This window comes from Vigna unguiculata, chromosome 9 (assembly GCF_037176805.1).
Source record: "Vigna unguiculata cultivar grain cowpea cultivar isolate G323 ecotype 2 chromosome 9, ASM3717680v1, whole genome shotgun sequence".
In the NCBI taxonomy this organism is placed as follows: Eukaryota; Viridiplantae; Streptophyta; class Magnoliopsida; order Fabales; family Fabaceae; genus Vigna; species Vigna unguiculata.
Window position 1 is genome coordinate 44,791,476 of NC_140800.1, and position 22,104 is coordinate 44,813,579.

At 31.0% G+C, this 22,104-nt stretch overlaps 3 protein-coding genes across 7 annotated transcripts; 1 reads left to right on the forward strand and 2 right to left on the reverse strand.

The window, feature by feature from the left end:
- Positions 1-6,891: 6,891 nt before the first annotated feature.
- Positions 6,892-8,299, forward strand: LOC114162280 (B-box zinc finger protein 21-like). Its single transcript, XM_028046108.2, has 3 exons — positions 6,892-7,279; positions 7,366-7,743; positions 7,873-8,299. The coding sequence occupies exons 1-3, from the start codon at positions 7,094-7,096 to the stop codon at positions 8,122-8,124; spliced, it is 816 nt and encodes a 271-aa protein (XP_027901909.1). The 5' UTR covers positions 6,892-7,093; the 3' UTR covers positions 8,125-8,299.
- Positions 8,300-13,480: 5,181 nt separating this feature from the next.
- Positions 13,481-16,412, reverse strand: LOC146883996 (uncharacterized). The gene is made up of 4 exons (XM_085667200.1): positions 16,280-16,412; positions 15,418-15,502; positions 14,447-14,537; positions 13,481-14,251 (listed from the first exon to the last, which is right to left on the reverse strand). The coding sequence occupies exons 1-4, from the start codon at positions 16,281-16,283 to the stop codon at positions 13,604-13,606; spliced, it is 828 nt and encodes a 275-aa protein (XP_085523326.1). The 5' UTR covers positions 16,284-16,412; the 3' UTR covers positions 13,481-13,603.
- On the reverse strand, positions 15,761-21,748 carry LOC114196227 (transmembrane and coiled-coil domain-containing protein STS1-like). 5 transcript variants are annotated; one of them, XM_085667198.1, is made up of 16 exons: positions 21,309-21,613; positions 20,842-20,923; positions 20,311-20,709; positions 19,911-20,079; positions 19,678-19,830; positions 19,418-19,512; positions 19,111-19,202; positions 18,586-18,656; positions 18,360-18,495; positions 17,711-17,770; positions 17,536-17,621; positions 17,380-17,456; positions 17,223-17,293; positions 16,520-16,577; positions 16,280-16,426; positions 15,761-15,882 (listed from the first exon to the last, which is right to left on the reverse strand). In XM_085667198.1, exons 1-15 carry the CDS (start codon positions 21,488-21,490, stop codon positions 16,283-16,285), a joined length of 1,875 nt encoding a protein of 624 aa, XP_085523324.1. In that variant the 5' UTR covers positions 21,491-21,613; the 3' UTR covers positions 15,761-15,882; positions 16,280-16,282. The 5 variants fall into 5 exon arrangements, with proteins under 5 accessions (XP_085523324.1, XP_027942605.1, XP_027942603.1 ...); XM_028086804.2 differs by lacking the exon at positions 15,761-15,882 and adding an exon at positions 21,621-21,748 and having other exon boundaries at positions 16,124-16,426; positions 21,309-21,449; XM_028086802.2 differs by lacking the exon at positions 15,761-15,882 and adding an exon at positions 21,621-21,741 and having other exon boundaries at positions 16,124-16,426; positions 21,309-21,523.
- Positions 21,749-22,104: the final 356 nt, after the last annotated feature.

Genomic DNA, 22,104 nt, shown 5'->3' on the forward strand with positions numbered 1-22,104 from the left:
TTTTATTATTATTATTATTGTTTTATTTTATTACAAACTTGTTCCTGGAGTCCAACTTTCCCGATTTCAGAGAAAAGCTTTTAATTATATAGATGTCGTAATATTCGTTTTCCAAATTTCTAGTCAGAAATCAACGAAAATATTTATTATCCATGGTTCTTGACAGCAGGAGGCAACATGTCTTGACTCGCGCTTTACGTAAGTTGGCTTTCGTTTTTGTAAATAATTTTTTTATTTGAGTGTTGGAAGTATGAAGTAATTTGATTTTTTGTATATTTTATTCTCTTTTATGATTATTTTACTTTGACATTCGTGTTAAAATATGATTGCAGGTTTATGGTCTATTTTAACAAGCTTTTATTGAAGAATTAAAAAACACGAATAAATAATCTAAAATAAATTGTACAAGTTAAAATTAATTTATACTCAAATTAAAATTAGAAGTTTGTTTTTTCATAACATTTGCATAAATTAATTTAAAACTATGAAAAAGTAGTTATTTTGTTTTTTGTTTTAAAGGAGATTGAAATATGGGAACAAAACGCTCCAAATGTGATTTACGACTTACGTTAAATTTTTAAGAATTATTTAATTTGAATAAAGAATAATTACAACTTACGAATCGATGGTAGTATTATAAATTATACGTCATTTTTAGAGTGTTCCCCGTATAGTCCAATTAGTAATTTCTAGGTAGTGCTACAAATAGAGATTTTAGTTTTACAACTAAGTGCGTGTAATTCTCGCTATGTTTTTTAGTTAAAGTGAAGCAAATTATTAAGTGTGATTCTCTTCTTCAATGTAATTATATTTTAATGTCGATTTTTTTAAATTTTTAATGTTAATTAATTTGTGTTTAATTTTTAAATATTTATCCTCAAGTAAGTGTTATATTCATTTAAAGAAATCTTGAACTTAAGTTGAATGTCATTTGTAATGAGATTGAAATAAGGAATTATATCTAATAAGATTTTAATAAAGGCTACTTTAGTAAAAAAAAAATAAAAAATAAACCTTACAGGTAGGGATGTCAACGGGGCGGGTAGGGTACGGGTAGTAGTTCCCCCGTACCTTATTCGCTGGACAAATATTTGCCCCGTACCCGTACCCATATCCGTCGGGTATCCGTTATGCGGGTTCCCGTCTATTTTTTTCATATCCGCGGGTATCCACGGGTATCCGCAGGTATTTACAAAAATATTTAAAAAAATAAATATTTAATCATAATTAGTGCTTAGATCAACAAGTCTTCTTTCTCCGATTGATTCTTGAAAAATAAACAAATAAAAAATCACTACCAATTTATATTGTAGTTTATTTTTGAATAAAATATTAAAGAAATTACTAACTTCATCAATGTCCACCTCTTGCAACATTGTATAAAGTTTCATGTTGTCCAATTTTAATCTAGAAAAGCCTTAAAACATAAGAAGTTCAGTAAAAATTTCTAACAATCACTTAATTAAAATATCTAAGTAAAAGTGTTAATTTTATTACCTTCCATGTTGGTCCATAACCAGTCTTAAAGACACATCAATACCTCCACAGTATATGGAAGTAATTTACTCATTTGTGGGGTAAGAATCTGACCACCATTATTGGATGAAGACTCATAATGTTGTTTACTAATATATATATATATATATATATATATATAAGTAAGTTAAAGTTTAGCGGGTACGGGTATCCACGGGTACGGATACTATGATACCCGTACCCGCCCCGTTAACATGCGGGTATCAAAAATACTCACACCCGCGGGTAGCGGATATCCATTTTTAATATTCATTTTCTATCCGTTGCGGGTTTTATCCGCGGATACCCGCGGATACGGATTTTTTTGACATCCCTACTTACAGGCAATCTTTAAAACTTTTTAATCCCTAATGCCTCAACTTGTTTTTTACTATAAACAATTGATAAGAAGAAAAAAAAGAAAAAAGAACGGATGCAAATATGTATACAGAAAATCTTAGTCTCGTCTTTATTGTCTTAGTGAACTATATTTGTGAAATCATAAATCTGTAAACTAAAATGTGTTTCTCTAAATATTTTACCATGCTACATAAAATAAAAGCAGCATTGTGAAATGCAAATGGAATTTCCTTTTTCTGCGGTGAAGAGTTTGTATCTTAAATAAAATTTTACAAACTTTAACCTCGGTTAGCCTATCTAGCCTGGACCACAATGCTTCGGAAGCATAAATTATCATCGGAACTAATGTATTATTATATTAGATTAAATTATACTACCATTTTTGTCACTAAAATAAAGGTACCTTAAGATTCGTTATTAAAGTGTCTTAAATATTTAGATTTGTTACTGAAATTAAGTACTTCATCTTTATTTTCGCCATATGATCAACACAATTGACTATATCCGATGAATTCATTCGTCCTTTGCGAAATATTTTAATTTTTGGCAAAACATATTGATAAAAAAAAAAAAGTTCTTTTACTTCAAATAATATTTTGAGAATCTATACTATTATACTTACAAATTTGATTCTAACTCATGTATCTTCAAAGCAATGAATTAATCTCTAAAAGAAAATCACTAATATTGAATTTAAGAATGAAAAAAAAAAATTAATTTGATTTATTTTCGTAAATTGAAAAATCAATTCATTGAACTAAAAATATACAGAATAAAGTCAAATATGACAAAACTTTACAAATTAATTTGTTTTTCTTTTAAAAAGTGAGAAAGAAGTTGTAAATAAGTAAACTCCATGCTTTTTTTTGAAAACTTTTAACAATAAAAGTTTTAATTTTATTACTGAAAGTTCCATTAGTTGTATATAAAAAATTACTCGTCACATATGGACTATCAATATTTTTTTTTCTTTATCAAAATTAATGGTATGCATCGTATGTTATCACTTATGTAATATAATAACCCACCTTGTGTATCTCTTTTTTCAGCAAAGAGTATTTCCTAGATAAATAAAAACATTTGTTAAGTTTTGTGTTTATTATAATTATCTAATTAATCTGAAGTTGGAAACAAATATCACAGTGAAAAGTTATTTTAAACAACATGATATAAAATCAACAATACTCTTTTTTTTTGTCTTATTTTCACTCCTATATAAATGATTACTTGATTATAATATAATATTTTATTAAAATAGGTGTAAAGTAGATATTTTTAATGAATAGTGGTGATAAAATATAATTTTCCTTTCGAATTCCCATGTTCTCCCCAGCAAATAGCAATGAATAAAGAAATGCAAACATGAAATATTAGAATATGTAGTGTGTATGGTCCCCCTTAAGTGTCAACAAGGTGTCTAGAGTTAACTATATTCCTGGTTAGGACTAAAGATCCACCAAATACGGGTTATGGGCGAAGATGTTGGATCGGGTTCATCTTCCAACCACCCATTTCCATAATCCATATAAATTATCCCACCTTTTATATTATAAGATATTATGTTAATATTCAATAAATAATAAATAATTTGATTTAAAGTCTCATGATAAAATCGATATTGTTATTAATCCCAGTATATTTAAAAGTATGGTCTGTTTTTAAATTTTTAATTTATTATAATTTTGTCTTTAAAATATGATTTAAAGGATAAAAAATAAAAATGTATTTAAATCGTCTTACATCTTAATTTTAAAACAAGATTATAAAATATTGTAAGAATATTTATTATTTTATTGTTTAATTTATTTTTTCTTATTAATATAAAAATTAATTTTTTTAATGATCAAAATATTCATATAAATAAATTGTAAAATGGTGTATCCAGTGTAAAAAAAACATTTTTCTTTCATCAATGTTTTAACACTTAATGTTTCTAAAAAGTAGACAGGTTCTGTCTGACTCACCCATTCACCTAACTTAAGGTCGTCCCCCAACTCCTAACACTCCTAATCATGGATCTCAATCCTTGCTACACTTTCGATGTTAATAGTTTTCATGAATATTTGACTTTTTCCAAGTATGTTACAGTAAAATTATTAGGGTTATGATTAGTTACAGATATTATATGCTCTAGAGTTCAAACTTTTAGTATGACACTATTCTTAAAATCTACTCAAAAGATTAAGTGAAAATGATATATTTAAATGCTATTTAACTCTAGTTCATAAGATATGCGATTACGATGATAAATGAGTCTTTTTCAATGGTTGAATAAACTTAGTTCTAATTTTAATGAGAAATGTTTTTATTGATTGTTTATAAGTATCAGTATAATAATATTTAATTTACTAAAGAGGTTATGAATATATATATATATATATATATATATATATATATATATATATATATACTTTTTTATTGTAAATATGATTTCGTATAATTACAACCACTGGTTATAATTATAATAACTGGTTTTAAATTTGTTTTGATCATTAATATATCACTGAAATTTTTCAACAACTTTCAATTATTTCGTGGTTTTATTTTATTCTTTAAAAAAAATGTCTCTTTATTCGCTTTTTGTGTCAATTCATTTGAGATCAAAACCGATGTTGATATTGATAAATAAAATATTCATTTGGAGTCGTTTTTTTTAGAATTCTTGAGGAAAGTAGTATTTGTTTTCTTTCTAAATCGAGATGTGAAGATCTTAGGCTCCCACAAAGTTGGAAATTATTACTATAATATTCATTGAGGTAATATTGAGGTAGGTGCTCGCACTAGTATCTGATTTGATAAAATATATATATATATATATATATATATATATATATATATATATATATATATATATATATATATATATATATATATAAATTCAAATAAAAAACATATTAATGACGAGCTAACAATTAGTAATTAATATTTACTTGCTTATAAAGAAAAACACTTTTTTCAAAATTTTAAATTAGGAAGAAACGGCTTCTAACAAGGTAACAAAAAAAAAAAATTTATCAACCACAATTATTACTTATTATTAAAATATGAGTAATAGTGAGGATTTTGAATACACATAATTAGTACTTAAAAATACATCATCAATATAATTGGAATGAGTTACGATTTGTCCCACACATGATGGCATCATCATAATTAAGAAAGGATGAATCTATAAAACTACCTTTAAAAATAAAATATTGATTCCTAAGACTTTTTGTTTCCCCAGAATCCACTCACAACATCATTTAGGATTTTCTTCTTTCTAAAATGGTAGTAATGAACTTTGACCAATGAATATACAGATATTATATTAGATTGAGGGAAAATACAATGATAAAAACTATGACACAATATATTCTCTTTATTCTTCTTTTCAATTCCATTTTTTTCTTACTTTCTCTCCCATTTTCAGGTACTTTAAGATTTGATAAACGCACATTTTCATCCTCTAATATTAAAGATAGTATCAATCTTTATATGAATTAAACTCATATCTCATGTTATATTTGTCTTATAAATTTTCTTAAAGTAGAAATATTTTGGTAGATTTCACTTGGTGTTCATCAACAACTTAATCACTGATTTTCATTAATGTAAATTTAACGTCCAACAATTTTTTTTTCTACTAAAAAAACACTATTATTCAAGAAGAACATATGTTATACATACAAGGTAAAGGTAAGAGTTAACTTAACATTCCTTATTTAATGTGATAGGTTGGCTTATATTAATCTTTTAAATGCATAAATATAAGAAATAAAAACTATCAAAATATTAGTTCAAATAAGTGTATATGGGTTTAAGCTAAACAAAATTGATTAGTTTTTTAGTTAAACGTAAGAAATATTTTTTTTTTTCAAAAAGAATTATAAGAAGAAATTCAGTTTATGAACATAAAGTTAACATGCAAACATAGAGAAGACAGTTTAATTTCAAAGAACAAAGAGAATGATTTATATTTTCCTAACAAAAAAAGAACTTATTTGTCTTATTGTCCCAACCAACTCATCTCTCAATTCTTCCTTTACTATGACTCTGCTTGTACCATACACCTTACCTTCACTAATAATAATGTAAGAAAAAATGTTGTAATTCTTTTTTTCTATTCTTCATCTTAATTATCACATCATTTGTTATATATTCTATTTTTTAATAAATTACTTTTTAAATAATAAGCCAACGTGTTAATATTATGTAAGTTTTCTTCTTTATAAATTATATATAAATTGATATTTTTAAAGAAATCTTTCTTGTTTACTTTTGAATTAATATCTAATGCTTATGCAAGGGATGTCGTCACTGTGATCGTTAAAAACTCGAAAGCATGTGAATTTGTGTAGCTTTTCTTTCAGGGTCGTAAAAGTACTTTTACGATCTAAAATCAAGATCAAGACTAATAATTGTTCTAAATAACTATTTAATATGACTTGTTGGTATGATTAAACAAATTATGTAATCGTTAGATAGCTAAAGGAATTATAAAATATTTACAGCAGCATATCCGCGTACTCAAACCCAGGTTATATATTTTATTAATAGACATGTATTAAATTAGTGTCTCTTTATAATATCTATAAATTATAATCTAATTACGTTTTCAAGTTGTGATTATCTTTTAATTAATTTTTTTGTCCAACTAACATTGCAAAAATCAATGAAAAACAAAGTTGATTTTTGTGATTCAGAACATGTTACTAAGCAATAATGTGATTACTTAAGAGAAGAGATGATAGCTTAGAATTTTTTTTCTCTACTTCATGGTTTTTTTCTTCATATAACGTATTTAGTATTCTATTAGAACCACTTAAAGTTGATAAATGATAAATAACTATAATTACTTTTAAATATTTATATGTTACTAACAGTGGTAAGTGATTGCATTTGACATTTATCCAAATTAAAGAAATTGTAGAAATGAATAATTAACAGTATTAAGTGATAGGATAGGGAGAATAGAACACGTGTTTTGTGGCCTAAGGGAGATATTTAATGGCTTGAACTCGCATTAACCGAGTCAATATTTGCAAGAACGTGAAACATGACACCCTGACTCGCGTTGCTCGCTCGCTGATTTGACTCGTCTCGAGTGTATTTAACTTAACCGTGAACGATTCAGTGTTCATCTCCTTCATTTTCATTTTCATTTCAATTCAAATCAAAAACCTCTTTTCTATTAATCTAAGGTGGTCACACAACACAACACCTAAATAATAACAATATGAAGATCCAGTGCGATGTCTGTAACGAGAACCACGCTTCTTTATTCTGCACCGCCGATGAAGCCGCCCTCTGCGACGACTGCGACCACCGTGTCCACCACGCCAACAAGCTCGCCTCCAAACACCACCGCTTCTCTCTCACCCACCCCTCTGCTAAGCATTTTCCTGTCTGTGATGTTTGCCAGGTACTAATTACTAATTAAATGTTAATTAATTACTAATTATTACATTAATATTATTACTCATTAGTTTGGTTATGGTGGTGGTGTAGGAGAAAAGAGCTTTTGTGTTTTGTCAGCAAGATAGAGCAATTCTGTGCAAAGACTGTGACGTGTCCATTCATTCTGTTAACGAACTCACCAAGAACCATAGCAGGTTTCTTCTCACCGGGATCAAGTTCTCTACTTCTGCCATGCCTTATTCTTCTTCATCATCACCCAAGAAAAACCCAAACCCTCTTCTCGTTACTTCACACGCACCTTCCAATCCTCCTTCAACACCCTCACCTCCTAAGCCTGGAGGAATCCTGCAAACAAATCAAGCACCGGGTTTCACTGGTAGCAGCATATCAGAGTACTTGATAAACACTATCCCAGGCATGAAGTTCGAAGATTTTCTCGATTCCCATTCAACTTTTGATTGCTCTAAGGTTAGTTTCATCAATTAATTGCCGACCAAATTTAGTAACAAATGTTGGGATCTAATTTGAATTTTTGTTGTGGCAACTGATGTTGGTTTTATTGGATCTGCGGATTAACATGGTGATGTTGAATTGCAGAATGGTGATGAAATGTTGTCGGCGTTTGGTGAGGGAAACATGGTTTCGTTCTCCTCTGGAGGGATCTGGGTTCCTCAAGCGCCACCTTCTGCGGGTGCTGCTGCATGTTGGGAAGAGATGGGTGAAAAGAATGGGTACAGAGAGGGAAGGAAAGGTAGCGTTAGATCAAGTTTTGGCGATGATAATAATTTCGTAGTTCCTCAGATGAGTCCTCCCAGTAACGTTCCCAAGAAATCCAGGTTTCTTTGGTAGAACAGAGGCACCTCATGTGGTTTGAATTTCACTCTCTCCCCTTGCTTTATAGTGTTAATCTGGTTTTGTTTCCTTCTCCGTTGTCCTCTACTACTCTCTGCTATAGCTGCTCCTCTCTTGGGTTATCTACATACTACTCTATCTCTTCCAAATTGTAAATACCAACGTTTCCATAGAGCTCTCTGCGCTCAAACTTGGAATTGGTTCTGTTTCTGCTGCATCTTACAAAAGAACCAAGTTTTTAAAATTTAAAGTAAACGCTAATCAGATCTGGAGAAAAGAAAGTCTTGAATACAATATACTCTGTTAAACATTAAGAGAAATAGACTGCAACGCTGTTGATATCTGGATAATCCGGATGGATAATGATATTTTGATATTTTTTTAATTTATTTTTAATTACATAACTAAAAAACATAAAAATAAATAATTAAAAATAAATCAAAATGACGAATTAAAAATGAGTAAAAAAATAGGTTAATATATCATTATTCCTGTTATTTGGTAACATAAATAACTCTGGTTTATGCGAAAAAAAGAAATATAAAGCGCTAATCAAGAGCTTGTTGGTCTCTAAATAGCATCCCTGATTATATATTAGGATATTTTTCTAAAAAGGATATTTTCAAAATATTTAAAGTGGTATATATAATAGGATGATAAAAATTGTTTAAAATGCAAGTAACTATTCCTCACAAATAAAAATATTATCTCAATAAATACTATTATATATGATAATTAAGTCTGAATAAGAAATCTAAAATAATAAATTATGCATATTTGTTTTTTGGAACAGAGACAAAAATTGAATCTGAATTGTATGAGTTGGTTTTCACATTTTGGAACGAGAAAAACTGCTCATAAATGGTTCCGTTAGAGACAGACATCCCAGAAAGTCGGAAAGCTGGGCATGACGCTAAGACTAGGATGAAGTGGTTGAACTTTTAGTGAAGGGAAACTAATTCCTGAAAAATAACTAATACATGTCAAATTCAGTCTAGTTTGGAATTACGAGTTTACCAGAATTGGGATCCAAGAATTCCACTTCCCTTAAATATTCACACTCAGGCGATATCTTTTTTTACTCGGTTTTACACTGATATCAATTTTTTAAAATAATATTTAATCTTCAAAATTATCATATATATGTTTTACATTTATTTTATTTTTAGGCGATAGCATATCTTTGGTGTGAAATTGAAAGAGAATATTGGAGGCAGAGGAAGAACTTCGTATCCTCGTAAATTTCATTTTGCGTTTCAAAATTGGGTATTTATTTGAGAAGAAAAAGAAAAAGGTTGTGGGAAAGGATTTGTTATTGTTTTGAGGTTTGCGTTGGACAATAAACGACAGGAGTAGGTAAAATAGTTTGCTATGAAAAAACAGGATTGGTTAAATCATGAACACTGCCCTATTATTTATCATCACGCTGTCAACAATTATTGTTCATCTTTTATTGGCCAACAAAGTATCAAATCTTGTCAAATCTCCTTCTTCTCTACAAAACTCCATAAAATAAATTATAAACAAATAAATTATTACAAATTGCACTGTCATTTATAAATATTTTAAATTTTGGAAGGCAGTTGTTACAATTCGACTGAGTCATGTGTGAAAAAAGATCTGCTTGGAAATTGTTTTTGGCTAGACTGAGAAAGTGAGATTAAGAAAATGTAATAGAAAAGATAAAAGTTATAGGAAAATCCGAACACTTTAGGGAAAGATTAAAAAGAAGGGCTAGTGTAGTGGTGGTGCCTTCTCTAATTTTTAAAGGCTCAATTTTGTGTGTTGAAAGTTTACAAACACTTCATCACTCCTTCACATGATCCACATTATAGAATTCCTGTGTTCTGTTACCATGTTACCAAATCTCTAGTATTTAATTTCTAAATATACATTTTAAAACCAAACCCCACCTTTATAATTTAGTTTGTTCAGAAGAAATAGAGATCGTTAAAAACTCTATGATATTTTCACGTAATGTTATATTTTACGTGTCAGCTATTTATGGGTTCATTAAATTATTGAGGGTGATCAATTCATTCTCTTTAGATCTCGTTTTTTGAGAGTTTATGTTCTTTCGATACATAATAATCTTACATCACTTAAAAATTAAGATTTAAATACTCGTTTTTTCTTTCATCTTCTTAAACATTTTCTAACGACAAAATCGTATAAAAACACATATTCTAAATTTGACAATACTCCAAATGTATACTAATTGAAATAATAACTATTTAAAAACTTAATCATGAATTAAAAGTTCAAAATAAGAATTTCAAGATCTAAGTAATTATTATTATAATTTTAAAATAATTTATGTATTATTGGTTTTACCAGAAAGAAACTAACTTAAAACAAAATATTTAAAGTAAAGGAGAGTAAGCGACAACTATCACCTTAAAAAGAAAAAAAGAGTGAGTGGCAACTATCACCTTCAAAAGAAAAATGTTGTGAGAAAACTACTCTTGGAATCTTGTGACAATTTTGAACCTGTTGAAGATTCCTTTACCTTTTGCATTCACAATTTGATTCATAGATTGATTTCCAAATAAATGTTAGTAATTGAAATTTATCATCTTCACCTTCCTTTTCGCTACCCTTCTTCAACACTATTTTGGTACTGTTACTTTCTTTAGATTCTTACACTTTTTTTTTTATTTTATTTCAGGTCTCAAAACATGATAACTTTTGTATTTGGAGTTGTTCTGAGTATATTCATTATATGTTTTTGTACTATTAATCTATTTTAAAAATTGTGATAACCATTGAATTGATCTAAGACCATTTATTGGTTACATAGAAGGTTTATACCAATTGTGTAAAAAAATTCAAATTCTTAAAGAAATGAATATCTTCTAAATTACCTCATCAAGCACAACATGCAAAATTACAACATTTCATATATATATATATATATATATATATATATATATATATATATATATATATATATATATATATATATATATATATATATATATATATTGTTATGAGTATCTAAACGTTGACATTTTATGTGCTGACTAAAATTTTTACATTATTGATTGCACGTTTCATTTCTAAAAATTAATATAACATTATTTTCGAAATACATATATATATATATATATATATATATAATTATTTTATTACACTAATCAAACTAATTATAATCTTTTTATTAATTTCTCTTCATTTTTTTTATTAATTTAAATAACTACTGACCTAGCACATTTTTCCTTTCCTTTTTCTTTCTTTGTCACACTCCCTTTCCATTCAAACAAATCATTATAATTTTGTATTTGTTGGCTTTTTTTATTTGAGGATCTCTTTGATCAAAAAATTATAAAATAGGGTCCGTTGATTTTTTTTTTTTTTAAATTGGGTCAAGTCGTTATTGGGGAGGACGCCTTTCATGGTGAAATCGTCCTCTCCCAAGCCGGTTTTGCTTTTTCTTTAAAAAAAAGTAATGTTATTTTTTTATAACGATTTATATTAAATTGAAAAGTGAAGTCCTCCTGTACTTCACTTTTCACTTTTTTTTTCAACTTTTCAATTTTATTTTTTTTTAGTTTTTCACTTTTCATTATTTTTTTTAAATATTTCAGATTATTTTTTTCCTTTTTTTTAATTTATCTGTTTTGATTATTTTTTTCTTTTTCAGTTTTGATTATTTTTTTTTATTTTTTCAGTTTTCGTTATTTGTTTTTTTTTTAATTTATAAGTTATCAATGTTTTTTAAATTTATAAGTTATTTGTTTTTCTAAAATATATTAATTTAAAGTTAATTTTTATTCTATTAATTTTTTTATTGTTTATTTTTCCAATAAATTTAAATTAAAAAAATAATCAAAATTCATATATTATGAAGAAAAAAAATAAGAAAATAAAAACAAAAACAAAAAAAAAACAAAACAAAAAATTGGAAAAGGGAAGTCGTTATGCATAACGACGACTTCACTTTTTTCAAAAGCAAAAACGTTATAGTATAGTATGACATCACTTTTGAAAAAAATAATAAAAAAACCGGTCAGGAGGGGAGGACTTCACCTCCAATGTCGTCCTCCCCTTTGACGACTTGATCTATTTTCGCAAAAAAAAATTAACAGACCCATTTATACAAATTCGACTTCTAACAGACTCCAAAATACAAAAAAGTCGTATTTGTTAGTGGGTTTGGTAAATAAATGCATTTTTTATTGAAAAAGAAAAAGCCTAATTACTATTTGTTTTTCTTTTTCAGACAAAAAAAAAAGTAAAGATTCCGCATTCCGGGTATGGTTGTGCCATGCCAAAAGCCTCTAATATTCTAACGTGGTTGCTGACTTTACTTTGTCTTAATTAATTATGGATAGTGGATGGGCATGCCAACTATAATCACAAAAAAAAAAAAAAGACAAATATTATAGGATTCTTTACCCAATAGCATCAAACAATCTTTGTAGGATTCACTTTGTATATGTACATACTGCATATATTATAAGTATTCTTCCTAAAGCTTTTTAAATTTAAAAACCTATGTCCTCACCCTAGTCACTCACCAAAAACTTCAAAAAATTCCTTACTAATAAATTACCCTAATATTTGTGAAAGAATGAAAACGAAACACAAACAATTTAAAAAGTACATGAAATTAAATATATTTATAATTTAAATATAAAATTATAATTTTTTTTTTCAAATTTTGATATAATTTGATCTTAAACTTTAAAAACAAATAAATATAATCTTTTTAATTTTATGACGTTAATATTTTTAAAATTTGCTTTTATTTGTAAATTTTTATTTATTTTAAATTTTTAAATTAGAATCTTAAAACTTGAGAAAATGATTACTTATTCTCTGGTGATCTTTGGTGAAATTCATCGCAAACGTTTCTTCTATAGATGGTTATTCTAATCACCTTTTTTTTTTTTTTCATGCTGGATTGTGTACTAGCCACGCTGTTGGGTATTATTATGAGTTTGTTGACATAGTTTTACGTCACGAGGATGCGGCGACAGTGAAGGAGATGTTTGGCACCAAGGAGAACATCAAAAGAGATCATGTTGATGTCGCTGTCAATCCTTGAGATTTGTGAGTTCAGGAACTATCCGCAGATGATGGGTTGTAACCTTGTGAAGGGACAACAAGATCAACACCAATTCGCATGGAATGAGTAAAGCCAAGTGGTTTAAATGAGTATCACACGTGAGTAACCAAACTCAGGTTAACCAAAGCCTCACACAAATAAAGTAAACAACTTTTGAAGTTTCAGAGGCTTTTATTTTATTTTAAAATAATTAAACAATTTAGAAATTAAAATGAAATTTGCTAAATAATATCCTTATATATATATTTATGGGCACATTCCAAATAAAGTTATTTAGAAAAGTTAAAATATTCATACAAGAATGTTTATTAATAGGAAGAGAAAATAAGAAAAAAAAATGTATATATTTATAAGTGATAAGAGAAAAAAAATGTGTAACCTGATAAGAGAAAAGGGGTTGGGTAGCTAGGGTTGGTGGCAATGAGCCTTACACAAATGGTGACAATCATAGTAACAAGGCCCTCCACAATGAAGAGGGCATTCCAACCTCATGCCCCAGCATCGTGTTCTTCCCTTGCATTCTGCATATTCTCCCAACCTATACTCTTCATCCTCATACACCTCTTTCTTCTTTGCTTTGTAATCATGCCCCTTCCTTCTACCATGCCCTCCACATCTCCACCCGCCACCTCCACCACCTCCTCCTCCTCCACCACCCCAACCGCCGCCACCTCCTCCTCCACCACCTCCACCTCCCCATCCACCACCACCACCACCACCCCCTCCTCCACCCCCACCACCACCCCATCCCCATCCTCCTCCACCACCACCACCTCCTCCTCCTCCTCCTCCATAATACAAGCTGTTCTTGACGTGAACTTTACCATTACTGTCGTAGGAACTGTTGTGTTTTCCTTTCACTTCTGCATTTATCCCTTGACTAGGGAAGGTTACAAATGTCGCATTGTTGCCTTCACTATGACTATGACTTGAAGAGTCGTTTCCATTTTTCAAATCGTCACATCTGAGCCCAACAATTGTCGTCAACAGTGCAAGGATTAGACAGAAGACCCGAGAACTCGTTCTCGAAGTCTCCATCTTCAACTTCACAAACTACACAAAACAAAATTTTGTACTACACATAAAGCACAATACGACTTATACATATATAGACATATGGTTGTGACAATTTTATTAGGATGTTGGATGAACAACTCAACACTGTGGGACCCCACTAAGAGAAATGTCTTAGTCCTCACTTTGTCCCCACTTGAGAGCCAGTTGGTGATATACGTTGTATTGTAGTACCTCGAAAGCAGCGAAGCCCGTTTGTTCCCAAACCTCTCCCACTAACGCTGCAAATTGGACCCCCTTTGCCTTGTTGCTTTCCAATAATGAACTGCCACCATCATATTCTATTTAGGATAACCTCTGCTTTTGTTTCAAAATAAATTCAGTAAAGAAAAAATTAATGTTTAATAAATTGAAAATAATTCATATAACAATTATTAAATGTAATGCTATAATATTCCTTAACGTTAATCAAATCTATGCATCATCATGTGTGTGTATATATTATTTAGTTATGACTAATTGCTTGGCCTTTAAGCCTACGATTTCATAGAGAGAATGTTAAAGCATAGCTTAAGGGGAAAGTTGGGTTGCTGTATTCACCCATCCACACCAGATATGTAATTCAAAATACATGCCTCCCACCATGCACGTGAAAACCAATACAAACTAAAAATTATCGATACCTTATAGCATTGAGGTATATCATAAATACAAATAAAATGATGGTAAATATAAGATTGAAATGAACATCATACACATTTGGTCCTACTTTGCTTTAAATAAGAAAACTGGGGATCATTGAGACTCAAAATGTTATGGCACAGAAATCTTGACCATTCCATTTCAAGTCTCGAGCACCAAATGTAATTTGGCTTAGCTACATCACGTTCGGGAAAACTAATTATTTTCCAAAATCTTCGTGTATATCAATATTACTGATTAATTCTTCTTAACATATATTTAAATGTTTCAATTTTTTTTTTTAAAAAAGTCTACACATCACATGAAGATCAGTAATTAATTAAAGGCCATGATAGTCTTCCACTACCTAACAACGATATTTTAGATTAAGATGCAACCAATAATCTGTTGAGTAAACAGTATATTGCTTGTTTGTTTTAAACTCAAGCTGTTTCCCGTTTTCTTCCAACACCAATCCTCCTTTCACACTAGATTAATTAGCTTGGGCAGTGTTTAAATCAAACCTGTAATGGTAAGCTTTTGTTGTCTGTTTCCTTTTGTTTACTTCCCGCGATGGACAATAATGCACTGCCAGACAGTGCTCTCCACCTGCAGCCATTTACACATTTTTTTGTCAATTGGTGAGCAAATAGTTACCACTAATAATTTAAACAAAGCTATTTATGTCTTATTGTCCATGTAATTTTCATGTAAAATATAGAAAGGGAAACATATTTTCCATCTTTCTTTCCACCGCACCATACAAAAAAGCACAAACTTTCTTATCCAACGTTACATCTTAAATCATCCTAAGGTGGTTGACAAAAAAGTTCTTATCCAACCTCTAAACAAAGGTTGTAGTTACAATTAAAAGTTTTTCTGTAGCTTGTATATAAAGCTTCATTACACACTCTTCCAGGTCCTAGCCACATTTTGGTAGTTGATAGTTTAGGTGTGGCCTTCCTTAGAAGCTAGTCTGTTTCCAAAAACTGCCAAAAAAGAAGTAAGCGTATTGCATGTGTCTAGAATAGATAAAGCATAAGCCTAGAAGAAAAAAATATCCCGATGGTAATCTCTCGGAAAAAGAAAAACAGTTGAAAATAAATGTGGAAGAATAAAGAGAAAAGGGAATAATTAAAATGAAGCTAATTCAAGGTGTTGGAGTACTATAGGTTGTTAAAACTCCCATGTATCACTCATTAACACAGTTCATAGAATGGAGAAAAAGGAAAAAGAAAAAACTCGAGAACTCTTTTTATTATGATTTAGAGGCATTTACAAAACACTACGACGATTGAATTAATACGGGTCATTCTTAACTACCCTTCACATGGCAGCCTCAAATGATAGTAACATTACAATTCATAACTAAAACTTAAATTATACTCATCACATGGCACTCTTTTTTTCCTCTGGATTCACTTCTCCCGTGCTTAAAACAGCACAACAATTGTCCAATTGAAGCTCCTCCAGTATTTTCAGTGTCATCTGAAGGTAGGAAGAGTGGCCTTCTATAACATGTGTCACATCAACCTGCAAAGCAACAAAAAGAAAAAATGGCACCTTGAAGCAATAAATCCTTGCAAAAAAATTGTTGCATTGAGTATAAAATGGAAAATAGCTTACATTCTCAATGCCATGAACGTTAACAGGTTGGATTCCAGCTAATCCTTTAGAGAGTAAACTGTGCATTAAAAAAAGATTGGAAATAAATCTACGACCTTGTGGTCTTTGGCGAGTATGATTTGTAGCACGTCAAAATTGACGGAAATCATGTATTTCCTTCCGGTTTCAAGCTCTCGGATAAGGTAAGTAGCGTTAGAGTGAGTGATAAATTATTTTCCCAATTTTGATGTAATAGACAAGTGTAAAGTAATTTTCATTTCAGATTTTCGATCTAATTTCCACCAAGTCTGTTTTCAGCTCAAGACACGGAACTACTGACATGGAGCAATTGGCAGCAGTATTTAGAATTCTCCGGTACACGATGAAATATTACACAAAATTAAGTTTTTAACAATAATAAAAAATTGTGTATACCTCAGTGGTGCAATTGGAATAGCAGTTACTTGATAAATTCTGACTGAGCGTCTTACGAATTGCTGTCCCATGTTATAAGAGTATATACTATTGTTCTTGTTCTAATTTCAGTAAAAATAATTTTTAAAATTCATTTTTCCCTTATCTATCTCTATCACATGTCTTAACTAACATTCTCTTTTCTATTCTCGAATTGTTATGAAATTTTGTGTGGTGTGGACTCAAGAATTTCTCAAATATACAACAGTTGCTAGTGAGACTTAAAATATCTCCTATGGATAGCACATACCTAGCACGGAAAGTTACACCTAACGTCCAGTCATTGGAAGAGTATGCATTCACAAACCTTCCGGCCACCACCTGCATGGTGGCACCATCATTAAATGCTAAATAATAAAAGTTCATGGATAGAATAGTAAGAAAAATTGTTGAGAAATTCCAGGCACCTGTCTAGCCTTCTCCCAGCTTTCGTCCGAAATTGAGATGGGTGCTCCAAGCAAAACAACCTTTTCAACTATTCCAGCTGCATAAGACAACACGGTATGAAGAAATTATAAAGCAAACAATATAAATTTCCAAACACATGGCGGATTCCAGATTACCATGGTCTCCATCGGCGTGAGCCAAAAATTGGAGACATTTGAAAATAACGCGGGCTCCCAATGAAAAACCTACTAGTGTCACAGGCCTGGATCATACATAGAAAGCTACCAAATATATTGGATTATACAATGAGGCAACATTATTGTCAACCTTTTGCAATTTAGATGGTGTCACCTGTTTCCTTGCAAGCCTGTTAACAGCACTTCAGAAAGCACCTTACCAGCCTTGTCTGATCTGCTCCAATAAAGAGAAAACCAGGCTAAATATAATGTAAAAAAATTAAATGGACATAATAGATGGTTCATAAAAGATACTAAGTACCATCTTTCTGTTCAAGAGAAACCAGAAGTTAAAATTGTTTATACCTGCCACGACGAAGACAAATTTGACATAGTGGCAACTGAAACATTGATGTCCACAACCCAATGCAATCTTTGCAAACATATAGTTTCTATTTAGTTTAAACTAATGGATCGTGTTGGTTGAATCAAAGGAGGTGAAATGGATTATAACAATACTAATAATATATTCTTAAGATCAAGAGTACTCTGGAAGCCTATAACCTGAAATTCAAACCAACCCATCATCTGTGTTAAAAAGAAATTTATAGCTTTTTTTAGTTTAAATTAATTGATCATGTTGGCTAAATCAAAGGAGGTGAAGTGGATCAGAATCAGCAGGTGAAGACTCATTAATTACGTCCATAACAATACTAAAAATATTATATCCTTAAAAGATCACGAGTACTCTGGAAGCCACCTCAAATTCAAAGCAACCCATCATCTGTGTTTAAATGGATACTACAACCAAGAAAGGCACTTACCTGTCCACTGCAATTGCCCATTTGCTGTCAATAATATCAAATGTGGCAAGTAAAGTTGTTGGCCATGCTAGTGCTGTAACTAGTGAGCTCAATACTGTCATCATGGCACCATCTTTCATCAACCGAATCGTAACCTCTACAATATTATAATCACCAAAACCTTAAGTTTGATGTCAAATCTATTTAATCATTACTCGAACATATACAGGGGATTCAGAGAAACTACGTGAAGTAAGCCAGTCCCGGACCGCTGTGCTCAGTGCAATCAAATTTTTAGACTCGTATTGGAGCACGTACCTATACGCACAGGTTGTTAGTATAAAATATTAGAAATACTAAGAATGTAAATTCAGGAAGAGGGTTATTATTAATTCATTAGAACAAAGTTATTTACTGAAGAGGAGCACATAAGTTCTAATAAGACTTGTGGCTATTTACATAATCTTCCCTATAGCGTACGCGCTTTTATGAAAATAACCAATTAAAGATTGGGAATTAAGTTTTAGGACAAAAAAATAGAAACCGATGAAAAAACTTGACTAAATTATCAAATAGTGTGAGAAATTTTGAAGTAATTGACTTCTTCTTGGCCCAGCCCACACAAAAAGAAAATGTATTAAAGGTGTATCTCAAGAAAAACAAAGCCACAAAGAGGAATCCGAAGATAAAACAGCTTTTGACCACAGAAGAGCACATTTATTCTATGCGTTGCAGCAACAAAATTCTAGCCGTAGAAAATATTTTTTCATACCTCTCCATGTTATCATTGAGACCTTCCCAAGGTTCTACGAAATCTTTCTCCGTAAATACTTGCCCAGAAATGGAGATTCTAACTGCTAGGTGCTGAAAATTGAAAATAGAGGTTTCCCTTCAAATTTCAACAATCATATTAGGGTATTTCACAATTAACTTCAATAAGATCCTCCTGGGTTCATCAAGTCAAGCACAATACAAAATGCCTCCTAGTGAACCTACCAAGTGTTCCCGATCCAGCCAAACCCTGAAACTCCTAACAGTCAGAAGTAATTAGTATAATGTAATGACATTTTGGAACTTACGCCTTCATTACAGCCTCCAACACTTTTTAACTCAAATTCCTCTAGACTTCCAATTCTTGTTGCCATCTTACTACCAGTAAGGCCAGCTCCAGCAGCTGGATTACAAAAGAAGCAAGTCACTTAGCATTAATCCATATATATTGAAAAACTGGAAAAGTCCCTTTTGCCTCAAATAATTAGGTTGGACGTATAATTTTAGTTGTTCAATTGACGCTGAATGATTTCACAACGTATATAAACCAAATTTAATTTTTTTACACCTCCAAATGATGCAGCCACAGCCACAGATCCAGCAGCAGATCCTGTAGCAGTTGCGGCAGCTGCAAATCCACTAGCTCCGATGGCAGGAACAAGACTGCCTAGCGCAGGAGCCAAAGCACCCAATCCATGAGCAATTGCCGGGGCAGCCAAGCCTGTCAAAGCATTTCAATTATTAAGATATTGCTATTATCTCACCTTACTTTGAGTTAGAAATGCAGTATCGGATACATGCCACCAGTTACAGCCATTAAGGCTCCTCCAGTTATAGCAGCTGCTCCTATGATACTTCCACGCTTCCATTTATCCTGGCTAGTTTCTGAACCTACAGATTCTTCTTCCTTAGCACCTTCTTTACTCGCTGAATTCATTATAGAAAAAGCAACCATAGCCTCCATTGCTTCCTGTAAAATATCACGAAGAAGGTAAACTTTCAGAGATACAGAGCTGCCGAAAACCAGCAAACCATTGAGACATTAGACCATCTACATCACATTATTAAAGAAAGAACTTTGTTTTGTGAAATTCACACATCACAAACATAACATACAAGATTCACACGTCACAAACGTAACATATAAATTATAATACTATATGGTGTTTGAAATGCACGCTAATGTTCCAAGCACACAGACCATTTCAATCCATTTGACACCAAGCCATACAGAAAGCAACCGCAGAGCCACACGGTGACGAGCATCGTAGCCCTGCCTTGACTTGTCAGTGTCTGCCACACAAGCCGCAACTAGTGTGTACAGAACTGTCACTTTCCTCTGGTAACCAATACGGGTTGCCTCCTCCAAAGATTGTTCAAACGTTGCGATTTCTAGTGTCCCAGAAACTTTTTTCTTTTCAAACAGCATAGCTGAGCTCTCCGTACTGTCACACATATCATCCTGGCTCCCAGTTTTCTGTCCACTTGGAGAATGGGTAGTAGAAGTATCATTCAAGCTCAAAGCCGAGGCATCAACAGCTTTGGTCAACTCAGCTTCTTTCTTTGATTCACCACCTTCCTCTGACAGCAATGTCAACAACTGGAATGAAGCAACCATCATTTTGTTGTTATATTTTAATTTTAACAAGAAAGAAAAGAAGCGATATGTAAGCCATGAAACATTTCTAATCCACAATATAGAAAATGAAAATGAAGGGAATGAACAACATACAGATCCAAGGTGATGTCTGAAAGAAGAGGAACAGGCAGTTTCCTTTATGCCCTGCCAGGAGTCTTCATCCACTTCGAGGAACCTGTCAATTTTTATCATCATATTGTTATTACGAGTTTAATCCTGATATCACTTACACTTCTAATACGATCTTTACTAATTATTTAAAAAATCAATCATCATAATTATCATACACATAAATGCCAACAATCTATAATTTCCCTCGATTCTAATTAGTTGAATTCTTATAAGTGGCTTCTTAATTTAATTCCAAGAAGTATAGAAAGAAACTCGTAACAGAACAAAACAGAATTAAAGATTATATATATAAAGAAAAACCTAATAAGTTTAGAATCAAATAGAGAACTGACAGGTAGAATAAGCTATATATCCAATTATCATCTTACAACACAGAATCAAGACCCGTATATTACAACAATGATTTTGTTATGTTTATTTATGAATACCTAAAAATTGGGCAGAGTAAATGAGAGTTCTGGTTAAACCAGAGATCCGGGTCATGAGTTTGAGAGTCGGGAGAAGTAGTCTTTGTTGGACGAATCTGAGAGTGGTGAAGTGCGAAAGCGAACAGAGAAGCTGTTGTGTGTCTACAAGTAGGCGACAAGATCGAAGTTTTTTCTTCCATCATTTAAAACCAATGGAAACTAAGGCGTGAATTGAACTGAAATGTGGATGCAATAATCGCAATCTATCATCTCCCTACAACTTCAAACACAAGAAAAAGAAACATGCAGTTTTTCTTAGATCAGAATGTAAACCTCACTGTTGCGATTTCCTTTACTTTTTCAAACTTCTGAATCGCTTCTGGCTCAGACGAATGAATGATAGAAAAGTGCTATTTCCTCTCGCACTAGCGGGAAACCATGTTGCTCGCCGTAACTAGAGCCTATTTTCTTAAAAAAATTACATTTTTGTATTTATTTTAAACATAGTTTCTTTATAATTCTATTAAAATTACATTTATATTTTTTATCATTCTAATCACGACATTCATTTTTTCGAGGGAAAGAAATTACATTTTCTTTTAGGTTATAGTTAGCTCTTAAACTATAAGTTCTAAATGAAAAAAAAAAAAATCATCACAATTATGTTGTCCCGTTGTCTAATTCAATTTACATTTACTCTTACACAGTCACATTATACAGATAACACTATATTATATGATGAACAGTACAATTTTTGAAAAAAACATGGTACGAAGATAACGATGGCTATATACATCTTGCATCATGGTGATTTCTG